Raw genomic sequence first — 14,379 nt, forward strand, 5'->3', positions numbered from 1 at the left:
GGAAAAATGCACTGCGTAACATATTTTAAAATGCCTTACACGCGTATAAACTATTCTGTAAAGTCAAACGCTACTATTAATTTCATGTAAATATCATGCACAGTACTGAAAAAGCAATAAGGAGCTAACACCATTGCCTTGACTTAGAAGGCCCAGCCTGAAACTCTGTCCCTACCTTAACAGATTTAAATTGGCATGCACCCCACTTATCTCATTATTCATGGAGAATGAGAGATGTGGATCATTAAGCTGGGCACTAATTTGTTCCTAAACTGCACTCATTCATCATCAGCTGGCAGTGAGAGGTTGATCAAGTCAGTTGTGGAACACTTCCCTGACCCTTCCATTTCTTTTTGGCATGAGTTACTTAAGAAATTTTCTATAAAGTTATTCTAATAGTTTAGTAGATGTTCAGTTAAGCACGATTATGCTTGTGGTCAGGTTAGTTACAGAGGTATCTCTGTGTCATATTTACAAACTCCCTTCTGTACCCTGGATCTCTGTGCTTGCTACTATCATCCATATCAATCATTCTAAAAATACATCTTTGATAGACTGTTACCACAAATCACCACTCAGAGTCTGGTATTCCACAAAACGATTTTTCTTCCTTGGAGACAAACACAGCATTCAATGAGGGTTAGCTAGACTGTGTCTGTATGAGAGGGTTAATCTGAGAAATATTATCTAAGACATTCTTGTATTTCTGTCTTGTGTACACATCTCTACAGAACCATTTTAATTATTACAGCTCAATCCATTTGACTGTGATGTAAATTTGTGCCTCAGACAATTTCTTATGATGAAGAAAAATTATTCGCAGTAATAATTTGGTGGGTGAAGAACTACTCAAATCCACAGTATGAATCATCATCATCTTTTGTGCCAACTATGTTTCTATAAATAAGAAGCCCATTGTATAGAAATATTTTTTATGAAATGCATGTGTATGAAAACATTACAACAGATTGAGTATTAAACACATTTCCAGTGTAAAAAGCTTCCAAGCATCCTAGTAAAGGAAATTTCAGTAATGGAAATTTTAGAGGGATTATTTTTGCTTGCCAATAGACTTCGCTTTTTTGTGTACTTTTGGTGTTTTTATTGTTGATGATAACTTCCTAGAGATAAGAATAAGAATAGAAATCAGTGACTTTATCCATGAAGCAAAATTATGTTGTTAGAAGATGTGTCAGCTGTCTAACATCTCTTAGTTGCATTTTTTTCTTTGAATACTAAAAGAAACAATACATTATGCTTTTCCTCTGTGATACAGAATTGCTCACCCTAACAAAGAAACATTTTTTTTGTTTGAGCATTAAAATGCCCTGTCTCTGGAGACATCCAAAGTTAGGCTGGAAAAGGTTCTAAGCATCTTGATCTAGCTGTATATGTCACTCTTCAATGCAGGAAAGTTGGACTAGATGACTTTAAGAGTCCCTTCCAAATGATTCTTTGACTCTGTATACCAAACAACTGATTTACCTGATTTTTCAGAGGGAGGAGAAACGTTGTGTTCTTTAGTATCCAGAATAACAGCCAGCCCTGCAGACAGTGATGGGAGGATACTGGAACTGAGATCTATGCGAGTCAGACTTTCAGGTACTCTTTCCAATGTTTTCAGAATGCCTCCAGTATGGTTATCTTCGGTCTCATGCTTATCACTATTCTTCTGTGGATTCTGAACAATATGAACGATGCTTTGCTGGACCAGGTCACAATTCTGCAACACAAAACCAAAATCCTAGTAAATAATTAATTGTGGCATAAGGGACAAAATCCCTCTATCTCCAATTTGTTATTCGTTAAATGGTCTCCAAACCGTTCTGTGTAGAATTTCAGCACCCAGTAATGGAGTTTAAAGAAAACTGACAAGTGTGCATTGCTAGAATTAGGATTACTTGCAGTGGTAAGAGGGTCACAACACTTACAAATTTGGAACATTTAACAAGGAAATGGTGAACCAAAGCAAACAACTCTAAATAAGTCTGGTTTGTTGGCACAAAGGTAGAACTCCAGAGAGTACTATTAAATCAAGTACTAGAAACATTCCACATAAAATGCACTTGTACAGATAATGCTCACACACTCTCCTCAACAGCAGTTTAGGGTCAAATTGACAATCATGGAAAGCTCACGACCAAACAGATTCAAAGTGTTTTGTTTTTGTTTTTTTTTAAAACAGAAACAGAGATGACAGTGGTACTGATGAACACTGATACCTATTTCTTCTAACACAGTTTTCAATCTAAATCCAGGTTAAGATGTAGTCTCAATTTGCCATCTCTTTTCAAAAATGAGATTCAGCTGTCGTCTTCAGAATTAGAGAAAGCTTGAGGAAGATTGTCATGTCTGCTTTAGTCTGCTACATTTCAGCCCAAGAGATCTTACTTGCACACAAGTACTTCTGCTTCCTCTATCCTTAACAGAGATGATTCTCAGTCAGTTGTTTCAGATCTTATGTCTTAGAAAAACAGGTCTCATTTCTAGTTTGTATTTGCAATTCTTACATGTCCTTCTAATTGCAAGAGATTCCTTTACATATATTTTAGTGCCATTTATAACATTGTCCTGCTCTCTCTTCTACCACTTTTATCCCCCGTTCGAATAATATCTGTTTAGTGCCTTTACTTCAGTCTTGTACATTATCTCTCAGTACTTCTCCCTTCACCCTTTCATTCTTATGAAGCATAGTTCTAAGCGTTGGAAATCTGCTTTTTTTAAACTTGGATTTTCAGTAACAACATTTTCTTCTTAGTAAAAAAGTAGTAAGCCTGTAAAGAGTTTTCAGAGCAAAGACCCTGTAGATTTAATATTCAAGGAAAGCAATCATTAGATTTTAACTTTGAAACATCATGTTGACATTAAAGGTTTCCTTTAGGTTCACCTTGTTGCCAGTAACATTTTAATCATATCCATTAGCTAGCATAATAATTTTATTCACCAACAGAAAACCTCAAACAATTGCCACTCTGAAATGTCTCAGTATATTGAATGTTAGAGACATTAATAACCTATAAGAAATTAACAATAAAATTAATAATGAAGAGAATGAAGAGCTCCAAAGTGCTTTGCTCAGTTACAGCTAAAAATGCAATGCAAAATATATATATAGATAATCTTGCAATGTTGAAAACCCTTAATCAACGGACAATCAGTTAAACCGTGTTTTAATGAGCATTTCTTCCGGGAGTTTAGCTTGCTTAACTTAACTTTGTTTTTGCCCTGCCTTTCTCCAGTTTTTCCTCACCATTTACTTCCCTTTTCAGCATGTTTCTTTTTCTTATTTCCCTGATTCAGTTCATTGCTTGACATTGTGCTACAGTCCAAGTGGGGACAGAACAGTGAGAATGAGAAAGATGGCAGGGGCTACTCAAATCAATGGAAATATTCTCACAAAACAGAACCACAATATTTTTTCAATCAATTGTATGATATTGGTTGTTGTACACATTATATGAATGGTTTAAATCAATCTCTAAAAAGCGTAGGCTCTGTTCCAGATTTTGACAACAGGTATGTGGTTAGTTTAGAAATAAAGTAAGAGCTGACAAAATAAAGGTCTACCTTATCTACTACTCTCTTCAATAATGTGTAGCACCACATACTGATGATCAGAGGGCTGGAGTACCTGTCCTATGAAGAAAGGTTGAGGGAACTGGGCTTGTTTAGCTTGGAAAAGAGGAGGCTGTAGGGAGACCTCATTGTGGCCTTTCATTACTTGAAGGGAGCATATAAACAGGAGTGGGAATGACTGTTGACGAGGGTAGATAGGGGAATGGTTTAGAAGTGAGACAGGACAAGGGGGAATGGTTTAGAAGCGAGACAGGGAAGGTTGAGGTTAGATATTAGGAGGAAGTTTTTCACCCAGAGGGTGATGACACACTGGAACAGGTCATACAAGGATGCTGTGGATGCCCCATCCCTGGAGGCATTCAAGGCCAGGCTGGATGTGGCTCTGGGCAGCCTGGTCTGGTGGCTGGCAACCCTGCACGTAGCAGGGGGGTTGAAACTGGGTGACCCTTGAGGTCCTTTTCAGCCCAGGCCATTCTTTGATTCTATGATGATTCTACGATCAGGGCAACAACTTATTCCTGGCTTTCATTTAATGAAGTTTTTACTTTTTAAAGTTAGTTTATTCAATGAAAAACAAATAAAGTGGACATGTTGCACTTCACCATTCTGGCAGCAATCTGTAAAAACAAGAGTAAACTTTGGCTTAGCATCCCTACTGTGATAATAGCATAGGCTATAGACAGAGGAAAGCGTAATTAGCAGATCCCAGGATGTTTCCAAAGGTAGCAGCCAGAAATGCCAAACAACATCCTTTGATTCACATACTGAATATTCTTAAGATGAAAGCAATCAAGGAGTAACAAACAGAAATCCCAGATCATCACAGTTTTGTAAAGTTGTTTCTGACTACATTTGAATTGATTTGGCTAGGTTTTATAGGAGGAAAACATTTCTTAACCTTTGCAAGTAAGAAAACACTACAAGAAAAAAGACGATATCTTAATTGTGAAACAACCTGGATAAGAATACCACCAAACAGCTTGCAGATTTAGGATTACTCATGCTTTATAGCAGACTACATTGCACAGACAGCAGATGGACTACATCCACAGCCTTCAGCACTGAGAAAAAAAATGGTAGAATTCAAATATTTCTGTACATTTTTGGATTCTGCTTCAGTTACTAATGCAACACAAATCTAAGATAAAACTGTTTATGTCAATGTCACTTTCATTTTCTTCATGTATTAGCTTTATGCCTCAAGAAACATTTCTTCTGAGAACACCTAGTATTAATGATTGCACAGATATTGTCTTATCTGTTGATCCAAATTAATGCCTACAATCCATATTCCAAAGAGAAATACTGTAAGCATATATATTGCTGATTATGAAGCTTCCACAGTCATGAGAGAAGGAGGAACTGAGAAGATACAAGAGTGATGAAACCCAGAACTAAGGACAGTTTCCTTATAGAGCACAGTCTTTGTCCAACTTGGAGAAATGAATTCACAATAGATGAAGCAGAAACTCATCCAAGTCATTTATCTTCCATATTCTGACTTCTCAAGTTGAATTTCACAAAGCTACGTATGCACGCTCAGAATGAGTAAGAGGCTCAGGTAAGAATAAAAATGTTTATGAATATGAAATGCATACGAATACAGACTAATTCTCCTAAATAACTAGCCTGTATATAAAATTTACCACTATAGGAGAGAGGTAGGAAAGCCTTGTTGAGTCGTAGATGAAAGACATTTTTGAACATCAGAACAAGAGAATAATGACCCATGAAAAAGATAAAGGAAATCTGCCTTAAGCGAGTGCTTTTATCCTTACCTTGACAAAATCTTCTATTTCCCCTTGAAGCCACTCAATTTTAAGATAGAAATCTTCAGTGAAATAGCATCTACTATCATAGGGAAGTGTAATACTCAAATTATTAAGACAAATAAGAGTTTTGAAAACTAAGCTAAAGACATTCCTTATCATGGCCATTTCTCTTCTGTATACATGCAGTTCGCAATTTATCATATGCTTTTTATAGATACATCACAAATTTTAACTCTTGCTTTGAACATCTTAAAAAAAAACAATCTCAAATATTCAAACCAGATTATTAAATCATGTGCAGGAAGAATGGAGAGAAGAATCACAGACATACCGAATCATTTGAGTTGGAAGGGATGCTTAAAGGTAATCTTGTCCAATACCCCTGCAATGAACAGGGACATCTACAGCAACATCAGGTTGTTCAGAGCCCCATCCAGCCTGATGTTAAATGTCTGCAGGGATGGGGCATCCATTGTATGTGTGCTTTTAAAAACATTACAAAACCTCTTTATTGTTACTTTTTCTAGATTTTTACTAGCTGCATTTTTTAGTCCAGAGCTCATTTGTTACTATATATATATATATATACACACACATACTAAAAACTACGCTATGTGTACTACTTAATACAGAAAACTGCATTTAATTGATGTAAGGTAAACTATGAGTATTCCCAGATACTAACAATGGAAATGAAGTTGGAACCATATTAGCAATCTAATGGGAATACACATGAAAAAATTATTTTGACTTTAAAAAACATAAAGGTCTTTGCTGCCTTGTGGTGTCAATGAACAAAACCCAACACTCAGTTTCAAAGACAAAATAAGAAAAGTCTACTACAGAAATGGAATCACTACTTTTGCAACAGTTTTCTTTACTATATACTAACTGATTTTGCAAGCTTAAAACAGATAGAGAACCTATCATTATGGTTCCCCTTAATTCTGAGAGAAAGAACCCCTGCAGTAAATAGGTTATGACTGCAATTGGCCGAGCTGCCAAAGCTCCAGCAGTTGATCACTTATCCACAGTACTTTGAAGTGCACCCAGGGATACACCATATACAGTACCAGCAGGGCAAATTCAGTCTCATTGCCTTTCATTTCTTGAGTGCCCCTCAGTTGTCACTGGAATCATAGAATCACATGATTGGAAAGGACCTACAAGATCATCTATTTCAACTGTCCTCCCATTACCATTGCTACCACAAATGGGAGGATGACTGGACAAAATGATTTTGTAGGTTCTTTCCAACCTTGTGATTCTATGATTCTATTCTATGATTAGAAAACCTGAATGATTCTGAGGCAAGGAAGCCAACAGATGAGCCCTTTGTCACCACACTACATGCACTTCCACTTGCTTATCTTGCCAACAAGTCACATTCTGGAGCTTAGAAACAGAAGCTGCTGATGCTCTCATGTCATCAGCAGTCCTTTCACTGCACCTTGAGCACAAGTGTGCACCTAATCACAAGGCAGCAAGTCTGCAAGTCTGCCAGTATGTGATTCCCTCCACACAAAGTTAGGCACCCAGTTGAGAGCTGGGACATCTCTACCATAGATTACACAGAGAGTTGAGCTGACAAATGCCAGTTAGCAAAGATGAGCAAGGGATGTGAACACAACCTAGCTGTCATTGTGACCTTGGAAAGTCAATGTCTCTGATCATCTGAGCATACAAACAATACATTTACATTACTACCGTGCTCTGTAAAATTTACTGCAAAATTATGACAACTTATGTGGCAAATTCTAGGTATTAATAAGGTTCAACCATATTCATTGTACATCACTTTCTTTTCTTTATTAATTAGTAATTGTTTACATTCCTGTTGGCAGCATATGCAATGTGGTGTAACACTTAAAAGACGTAACTCTGCTTCCTGGAATACACTTCTTCCCCTAACCTTGCATTTTGTATTTATTTGCCCACTTGTTTAAATTAGACATGTAATAAAATCCCATGACACAAGAATTCTAGAAGAATATTGCAGAAACAACTACATAAGTAAATTCTTTTATTGACTTGAACCTTTGGGGTCTATTTCAGGGATTAAAATAACACTTAAATAGGGCAGACTGCCCCAGCACCGAAGAATGTAACACAAATCCATAGAAGAGGATTGATCTTACTGAGTTTATCTCCAATGTGGTTTACAAATACTGACTCTGTGTGTGTTAACTTATGCTCTCCTTGCTCTGAAAGATTTTTTTTGCCTACTGTCATACCAGATGGGAACCCAAGTATTCTAATTTTTCTGTCATTTCTTACACATTATATAAAGTTTGAAAGAAGCAGACTAATATCAAAACAGAAAGAATACAGACTTAAAGAATTCACCTGAACCAATCTTATATTTCATGACCTCATCATGCAGAAGCTGTCTATCAATTTTACAACAAGTAATAAATATTAATGATTTTTTTCTATGTTTTATCAAATCCTTTCAATATCAGTTGTTTTCACAAATGTTTTCTCATGTAAGCAGTGAAAGCCTCTTCAATCTTTTATCAAAAGCAATCTTGTTCTGATTTCAATCTTATCAGAAAAGATTCCCTCTCTCCTTTGTTGTTGTTTTTTTTTGTCCTTTTTTTCCCCCTTCTTGACAGAAAGTACATGAATATTATTTTACACTTGAACGTGGCTGCATCTCCATCAGATGGGAAATAAGTAAGTCTGAAGGATGCATTGTGACCCCACAGTGTTCCAAATAACAGGCACATATGTAATGAATCCTCCATATATGACAGTTACAAAGGAGGAAAGCATGCGAGTATGTTCACAGGAATTCACTCCTCTTTTTCCAAGGAATATTTCTACTACCAAATATTTATTAAAAGAGAAAATGAAGATTTAACAAGGGACTTATTTCTACATACCTTTCTAATATGTCCATCAGCCTTGAAAGACAATATGTGTTATCAAAACAGCAACAGAACACATGGCTGGGGCTTATAGCCTCAATTCTGTGAGGCATACCTGGCAGAGTTCCCACAGGTGAGCCTCTAGTGGGGAACCATACAGGAAGCAGCCACAAGCTCTCCTGTGTCAAGTCACAGCTGGACCCAGCCAGCCATGAATCAGATGACAGAAGCATATGGCATGTCAGAACCGCATTGCTCCAGTGGCTCTAGAGCAAATATGGCTCCAACACATATACAAAAAACTTGCAGTCGTTGGTGAGGGGAAGATGGCCCTGGAGACAGATGGCTGGAGGTACATAACTGAGGAGATAGCTATAGCTGTGCTACTGAAGGTGCTCTTGCAGAAACATGGACAAAGGCACTCTTCAATATAAAATCACCATGTTAATAGAGTCATATATCCATAGCATGAGGGACTATGGCCCACTCTGAGCCATGCCAGCGTGAGGAGACTCCTGAGGTATTGCAGCACCTCATGCCAGGCCAATGACATCTGAGAGGAACCATCACCCACAGGCAACCCTCGCTAGAAGGACACAAAGAGAGCTTAAGAGGCGAAGGAAAAGCAGCAGGCAAACAAAAGAAAACATTATATACACTATCAATAAATTAACCAATAAATTGAACTCCATAAAAAAATCCCTGAATCCAGAATGTTTTGCCTGCAAGACTCACTTGACTTCTTTTGGGAAACGGGTTGATCACTACCCTGTCTGAAAGCTCATTTCATAATTCATCTAGGACTGTAGGGAAGAAAATACTTTGTGCAAACACCATATGTTCTCTCATGATAAACCAGGACAATGAGGATTTTAACATTTCTGGACAAAAGCTTTAATTTGTACAAATAACTGCCATTCCAAAATATGGAAAATTTACTGGAGGTTACTTCTTGAAATGTCCACTTCCTAAAAGAAGGTAAAATTCCAGGGTGGAATGCAATGGATGATCAATTCCAGTTCCTTAAGCAATGTGACCTTAGCTGTCGCAAACATTAAGGGAGCCTGATATGCTGACACTAAAAAGAAAAACAACACAGATTGTGAAGTGGGATGGAAGTCCTGTGGCCTAACCCAGTGATAATCCAGCAGGGATGGAGTTTTGATGATACTATTGGAATTGATAAACCACCTTCCTTTTCTGAGCCAGCAGTTCTGCGTTTTTCTGCCAAAAATGCATCTTGGTGTAAACTTTGCAAACCAAAGGTATGTTTGATTAGAGTCACTCAAGCTCCACCTGAAAGTAGAAAAATAGTATAAAAATGGCTTAGGAGAGAAGGAATGTTGAAGTGAAAGGATACCACGGATCAGTCAATAAGCTGACCCTGTTACCCTGTATATCGCCCTTATATGGGATAAGATTCACACAGTTGATAACATTGAGTGCTTCCTTGGGAAACACTGAAATCTCTATAGTTACTCCATAATTTAATGCATCTATTGTTGGCCATCTTTTTCATATTTTTTGTTAACCTCACATGTTTTACAGACAGTGCATTTATCAGCAGTAATCCAAAAGAATCTTTAATCTATTGCTCCAACAAGGTGCACTATTTGCTAGTCTAGCCATGAGAGTTCTCACTGGGCATAGATAAATCTGTTAAGACTAGTCATGAGAGATGAACTAAACAGTGCACTATTTGTGAATCAATAGTCATGATATTCATATATTGAGTGCAACTGGACTTCTAGCACTGAACTGAGCATCACTCAGCTACCCTCAACTCCTCTGGGGTCTGAGGTTGAGTTGTAATGAAAAAGGGGCTTATTTCCTGCCAAACTTTTCTGCCCTTTTCACACAACACAAAATTCACAGTACTCTGATGACAACACACAGCAATGGAGCTCCTAAAGAACAAGCTGGTGTATGGATACGTGCCCTCGCTAGGGTGGAAAGAAGGCTGCAGAACTCCACATTTCTGACTACTGCAGAATGTTTTGATTTGGTCCTACTGAGCACAAAGGCAGCAGACTTTTATTTTCCAGGAGAACAACAGAAAAAGGATGATGGTTTCTCAGGGTTGGTTCTGGGGCAAGGGATTACAGGGAGAGAGATACACAGTAACGAAGGGCACATAGAAGGTGATGAAGAAATGAGTATTCACTGTTAACAGAAGCAAGCACATGCCAGGTATAAAAGATGGATACAGGCTGTAAATTTTTCATAAGAAATTTTATATTTCATGGCTTTTAGCTGCTTTGCAGAAGGTGTATATAGGTTAAAGTAGGGGTAGAGGTTAGAGGGTCAGCAGCAGACAGGGAAGTAGAACAGTTATCTCTCAAAAACAGCCCCATGCGATCACTCTTTCCTGTTATGCTATCTATATTTATCCCTCATGTTTTTTAAAACACTATTCATACATATCTGACAGGATGTCTACGAGATAGCTCAGCAAATTTCATATAGACTTTTTTCTTAGGTGAAGTGTAGGTAATATATAGGAAGAAAACAATCATTTTTCTTCATAGAAAAGTCTTAACTAAGTCAAATTCAATCATTTAAGCTATATATGTTCCATTTAACCCTGAAAAAAAAAAAACAGGAAAAAAATTCTAACTGGAGGCTGGAGACCAAGGACATACAAAGCTTTCTGAAGATAAAAGTATAGCTATTAGGATTGAACTCCCTAAGCGCTCATAACAGGAAGATAAATAAATGCTGTCTTTCAAAGATATATGCTATGCTAAGCTGGTTACTTAATTTTTTAGAGGTGTTCCTTAGCTGGCTGTTCCAAATTTTCTGTTTACCTTGAGACTTAAATACTGTGGAATAAACAAGTCCTAGAAACAATGCCATTTGGTAGCACGTTGAATAAAGGCCAACAATCTTACCATAAACATCTTCCACCCCCACACCCACCACCACCCTGCAGAAGACAGCAGTCTGGCTGTCACTAAAGGCTATTATTTCATAAACCATCCATAACAACATTAAAACCAATTTTTAAACACATCCTTTCCAGGTTACAGCACATTGTTCTGTTCCTGCTTTACTTCAAGACAAATGCAGATTCACAGAAGTCTTGCCTTTTTCCTTCAGTAGTAGTTGTCTGTCCCTCACTGAGAACACAGGCTAGAATGTTTTTAATTCTTTTGTTAAAGAGAGCAAAAAATAGGTTATTCGGGGGAAGTGCTCTGATGAAGGGTTTCCTGTTTGTGTTGGAAACAGCAGTAATTGCAAATAGATCTGTTTTACTCAAGATATTGAAGAGACTTGAGGAAAAGAAAAAAAGATCATTCTAAATACTTTGTCAGATGTGAGAAAAAGTTTTTCATCTTTTGCTGCTTATATGCAGATTGAATAAGATTTAAATCACGTTTCTTGTCAGCAAAGAGTCATACCCAATATATCCAGAGTAAACATGATCTATTACATATACATTCATTAATATTAGAAGAATGGTATATAGTTGTGAACTACATCTTAAACACTTCACACATTAATTATTTGGGAGTCCAAAATCTTTCATAACTAAAGTTCTTAAAAAGAACTGCTTGACCTTTTCTTTCTTCTCCAGTACACCAAATACAACAAAGAAAGCACGGAGAGAAGAATGAACCAAGGCTGATTTCCTATAGATCATGGTTTCACAAGCCACTGATCCTACCTTTAATACTATGTATCCAGAATATATCAAGAGTAGCTAGAGAGAAAACAGGACAATCTGCTATGTTTTTCTAGAACACAACTGCACTTTGTTTTAACACCTGGACATCTTAATTTGTTATGTCAGCTGTTTGTTAGTTCTTTAATTTTTGTCACAATGTATCACAATGTGATGCTCTCGTATTTTTTATGTCATATAATATGTAGTTGTATTTTGCTGTGCTCCCTGTGACTTACCCACAACTGATATGACATCTTACGGGGTAATCCATAATCAGTTAATGATCAGTTAATGAATAGTAAACACGCAAAATAGACATAGATTAAAGCATGCTAGGCTTCCCAATTTTAAAAAAGTAACAATTAGGTTTTTTTTCTTGGCCATAGTATATGGTTCTGTATTTTTTGAACTACAAGTCTGGTAAACCCTTCAGCTACTAGACACTGCTTTATGCTTAAGGGATTTATGCAAACGTCATGTGTGACAAAGAACAGAACTGTAAGGAGGAGAGATATAAGGGAGAATATAGCAGAAAACCACAGTATTCTGTATAGGAACGTCAGCTTTAATTCTTTTGCCCACAGAAGCTGTAAGAGTCTGCTCTGAATGCCGTACCTGAGCACAAGTCCTTCTTTTAGCCCAAACACAATCATGCCCGCAGTATGCACTTGTGTCTTGAGGATGCATGGCGTTAGTCCAGGGGTAAGCTGATGCATTCTGTATGCCTGTCTGTGTACTCATACTAAGGCAGCCTAAGGGCAAGAGAAGTCACTGCATGCACAGCTCCATAAATTACACTTGTTTTTATAGTAACATCAGCTGACTTTATTATTCTTTCTTGCGCGCATACATCTGAGCCTAAAGTGGTCTCAGAACAAAATCTGAGTACTTCCTAGGGCTAAACTCGATGTGTCCTGATTCCAAGCCATATAGGAAAGCAAATCAAGACAAAGCAACACATCAGATTTAGCCAGCATATGTACACTATCCATATGCACAGATATTTGCTCAGTATCTTCTGATCATCCTCTTGGTGGCACGATTCATTTGACAAGAGTGACTGTCTCCTATTTTAGGGATAAAGTCAGTAAAAATGTGTATATATACATATATTTAATATTTAAAAATGTAATATTAGGTTGATGAGGCAGAAATAGACAACTAAATGTAAATCTAGAAAGTCTAAAGGCACTGTGTTATAAAATCGCTACTTTGGAAGGTCATGGCAACCTTTTATCTATCAAATGTCAGTGCAGGTTTGGCAATTTAAGTTAATAGAGTTAATAGATAAAATAGTCATCTTATCTTTTTCATATAATCATATGTAGAGGTATAGGCAATACCCTAGACCTAAAGGTCTAGAGGCATACTTTGAATACTTAAAGATCATAGAATATACCTCTAGACCTTCAATGTAAGTCAGATGTCAAGTGTTCAGACTGCTGAAGAAACACTAAGTAAATTTATAACAATAACTGAGAAATGTTCAGTTCCTGATCTAAGTAACAGGTCTATACTAGCTGTATACAGGACTACGCAAGTGACATACAATCTATTAAAACTCAAAATATTATCTCATTTAGCACCAGACCAGAAAAAAACTGAATACAATATGAAGATACAACATCAGAACGTACTGCCCTTTAATAAATTCTTATTAAACGTTGGATGGGTAAAACACATCAGGAAGAGAATTTGAAATCTTCTCTGCTCTGAAACAGAGCATTTGAAATGATTGGTCAAAGTAGCACATTTCTCATTTGAATCTCTCCAAGACTGATGTAATCAAAAAGAGAAAGGAAGAAATGAGGAAACAATTTATATTCACGTGTGTTCTAGCCCACAATAAAACAAGTCATGGAACTTGATGGAATAATTCATGCACATGATGCTAGATATAGAAAAATGACATTAATCCATAGGTAAGGTTTTTACAAGTATTTTGGAACGTTAAAGAAACTCAATAAGCAGCATAAGCGCACTTACAAAGACAGAAAAAAAAACCTGAATACACACAAAAAATGCACTTTCCCTCTATTTGGAGGGGAGAAGAATGAAGTTACTATATCATAAGGATGAGGAAGCAATTTGCATCATATTAATATCTAAGGAGGATGTTGAAACATCTGTTACAATTTAAAATATCAAAAGCCTCGGACAGGCTATTTCCAAGGATTCTAATGAAGCAGACAGCAAAGACCTCTGCCTTCTTAATGCTAATTTGTGCAAAACCATGAGGGGAAAAAAAAGCATTCGATTCTGTAATGCTGAAAATGAGTTAGCAAGATAATCTGCTTACTCCACTACAAGACAAGTCACCGGCTATCAATCCAGAGAAAAAGAAATTCAAACAATTACATTTGATGTAGTTTAATTTAAAGCCTTAAAAATAGACATAGTGTTCATGTGGGTCAACAAAACTTCATGGAAAAGTAGGTTTTGCTAAACAAAGCATTTCTTGTTTTTAGAATGGAATGAACAGTTTGGCTGAGGA

The 14,379-nt window shown here is 36.9% G+C and overlaps 1 protein-coding gene across 1 annotated transcript in view; it reads right to left on the reverse strand.

Moving 5' to 3' along the window:
- Positions 1-14,379, reverse strand: part of PRKN (parkin RBR E3 ubiquitin protein ligase) — a 632,920-nt gene that overhangs the window by 444,363 nt on the left and 174,178 nt on the right. The window contains exon 3 of the mRNA XM_072332498.1: positions 1,486-1,723. Coding sequence (XP_072188599.1) covers positions 1,486-1,723 — 238 coding nt within the window. The remainder of the gene's footprint in view (positions 1-1,485; positions 1,724-14,379) is intronic.

The sequence above is a fragment of the Excalfactoria chinensis genome, chromosome 3 (genome assembly GCF_039878825.1).
Source record: "Excalfactoria chinensis isolate bCotChi1 chromosome 3, bCotChi1.hap2, whole genome shotgun sequence".
Classification (NCBI taxonomy): Eukaryota; Metazoa; Chordata; class Aves; order Galliformes; family Phasianidae; genus Excalfactoria; species Excalfactoria chinensis.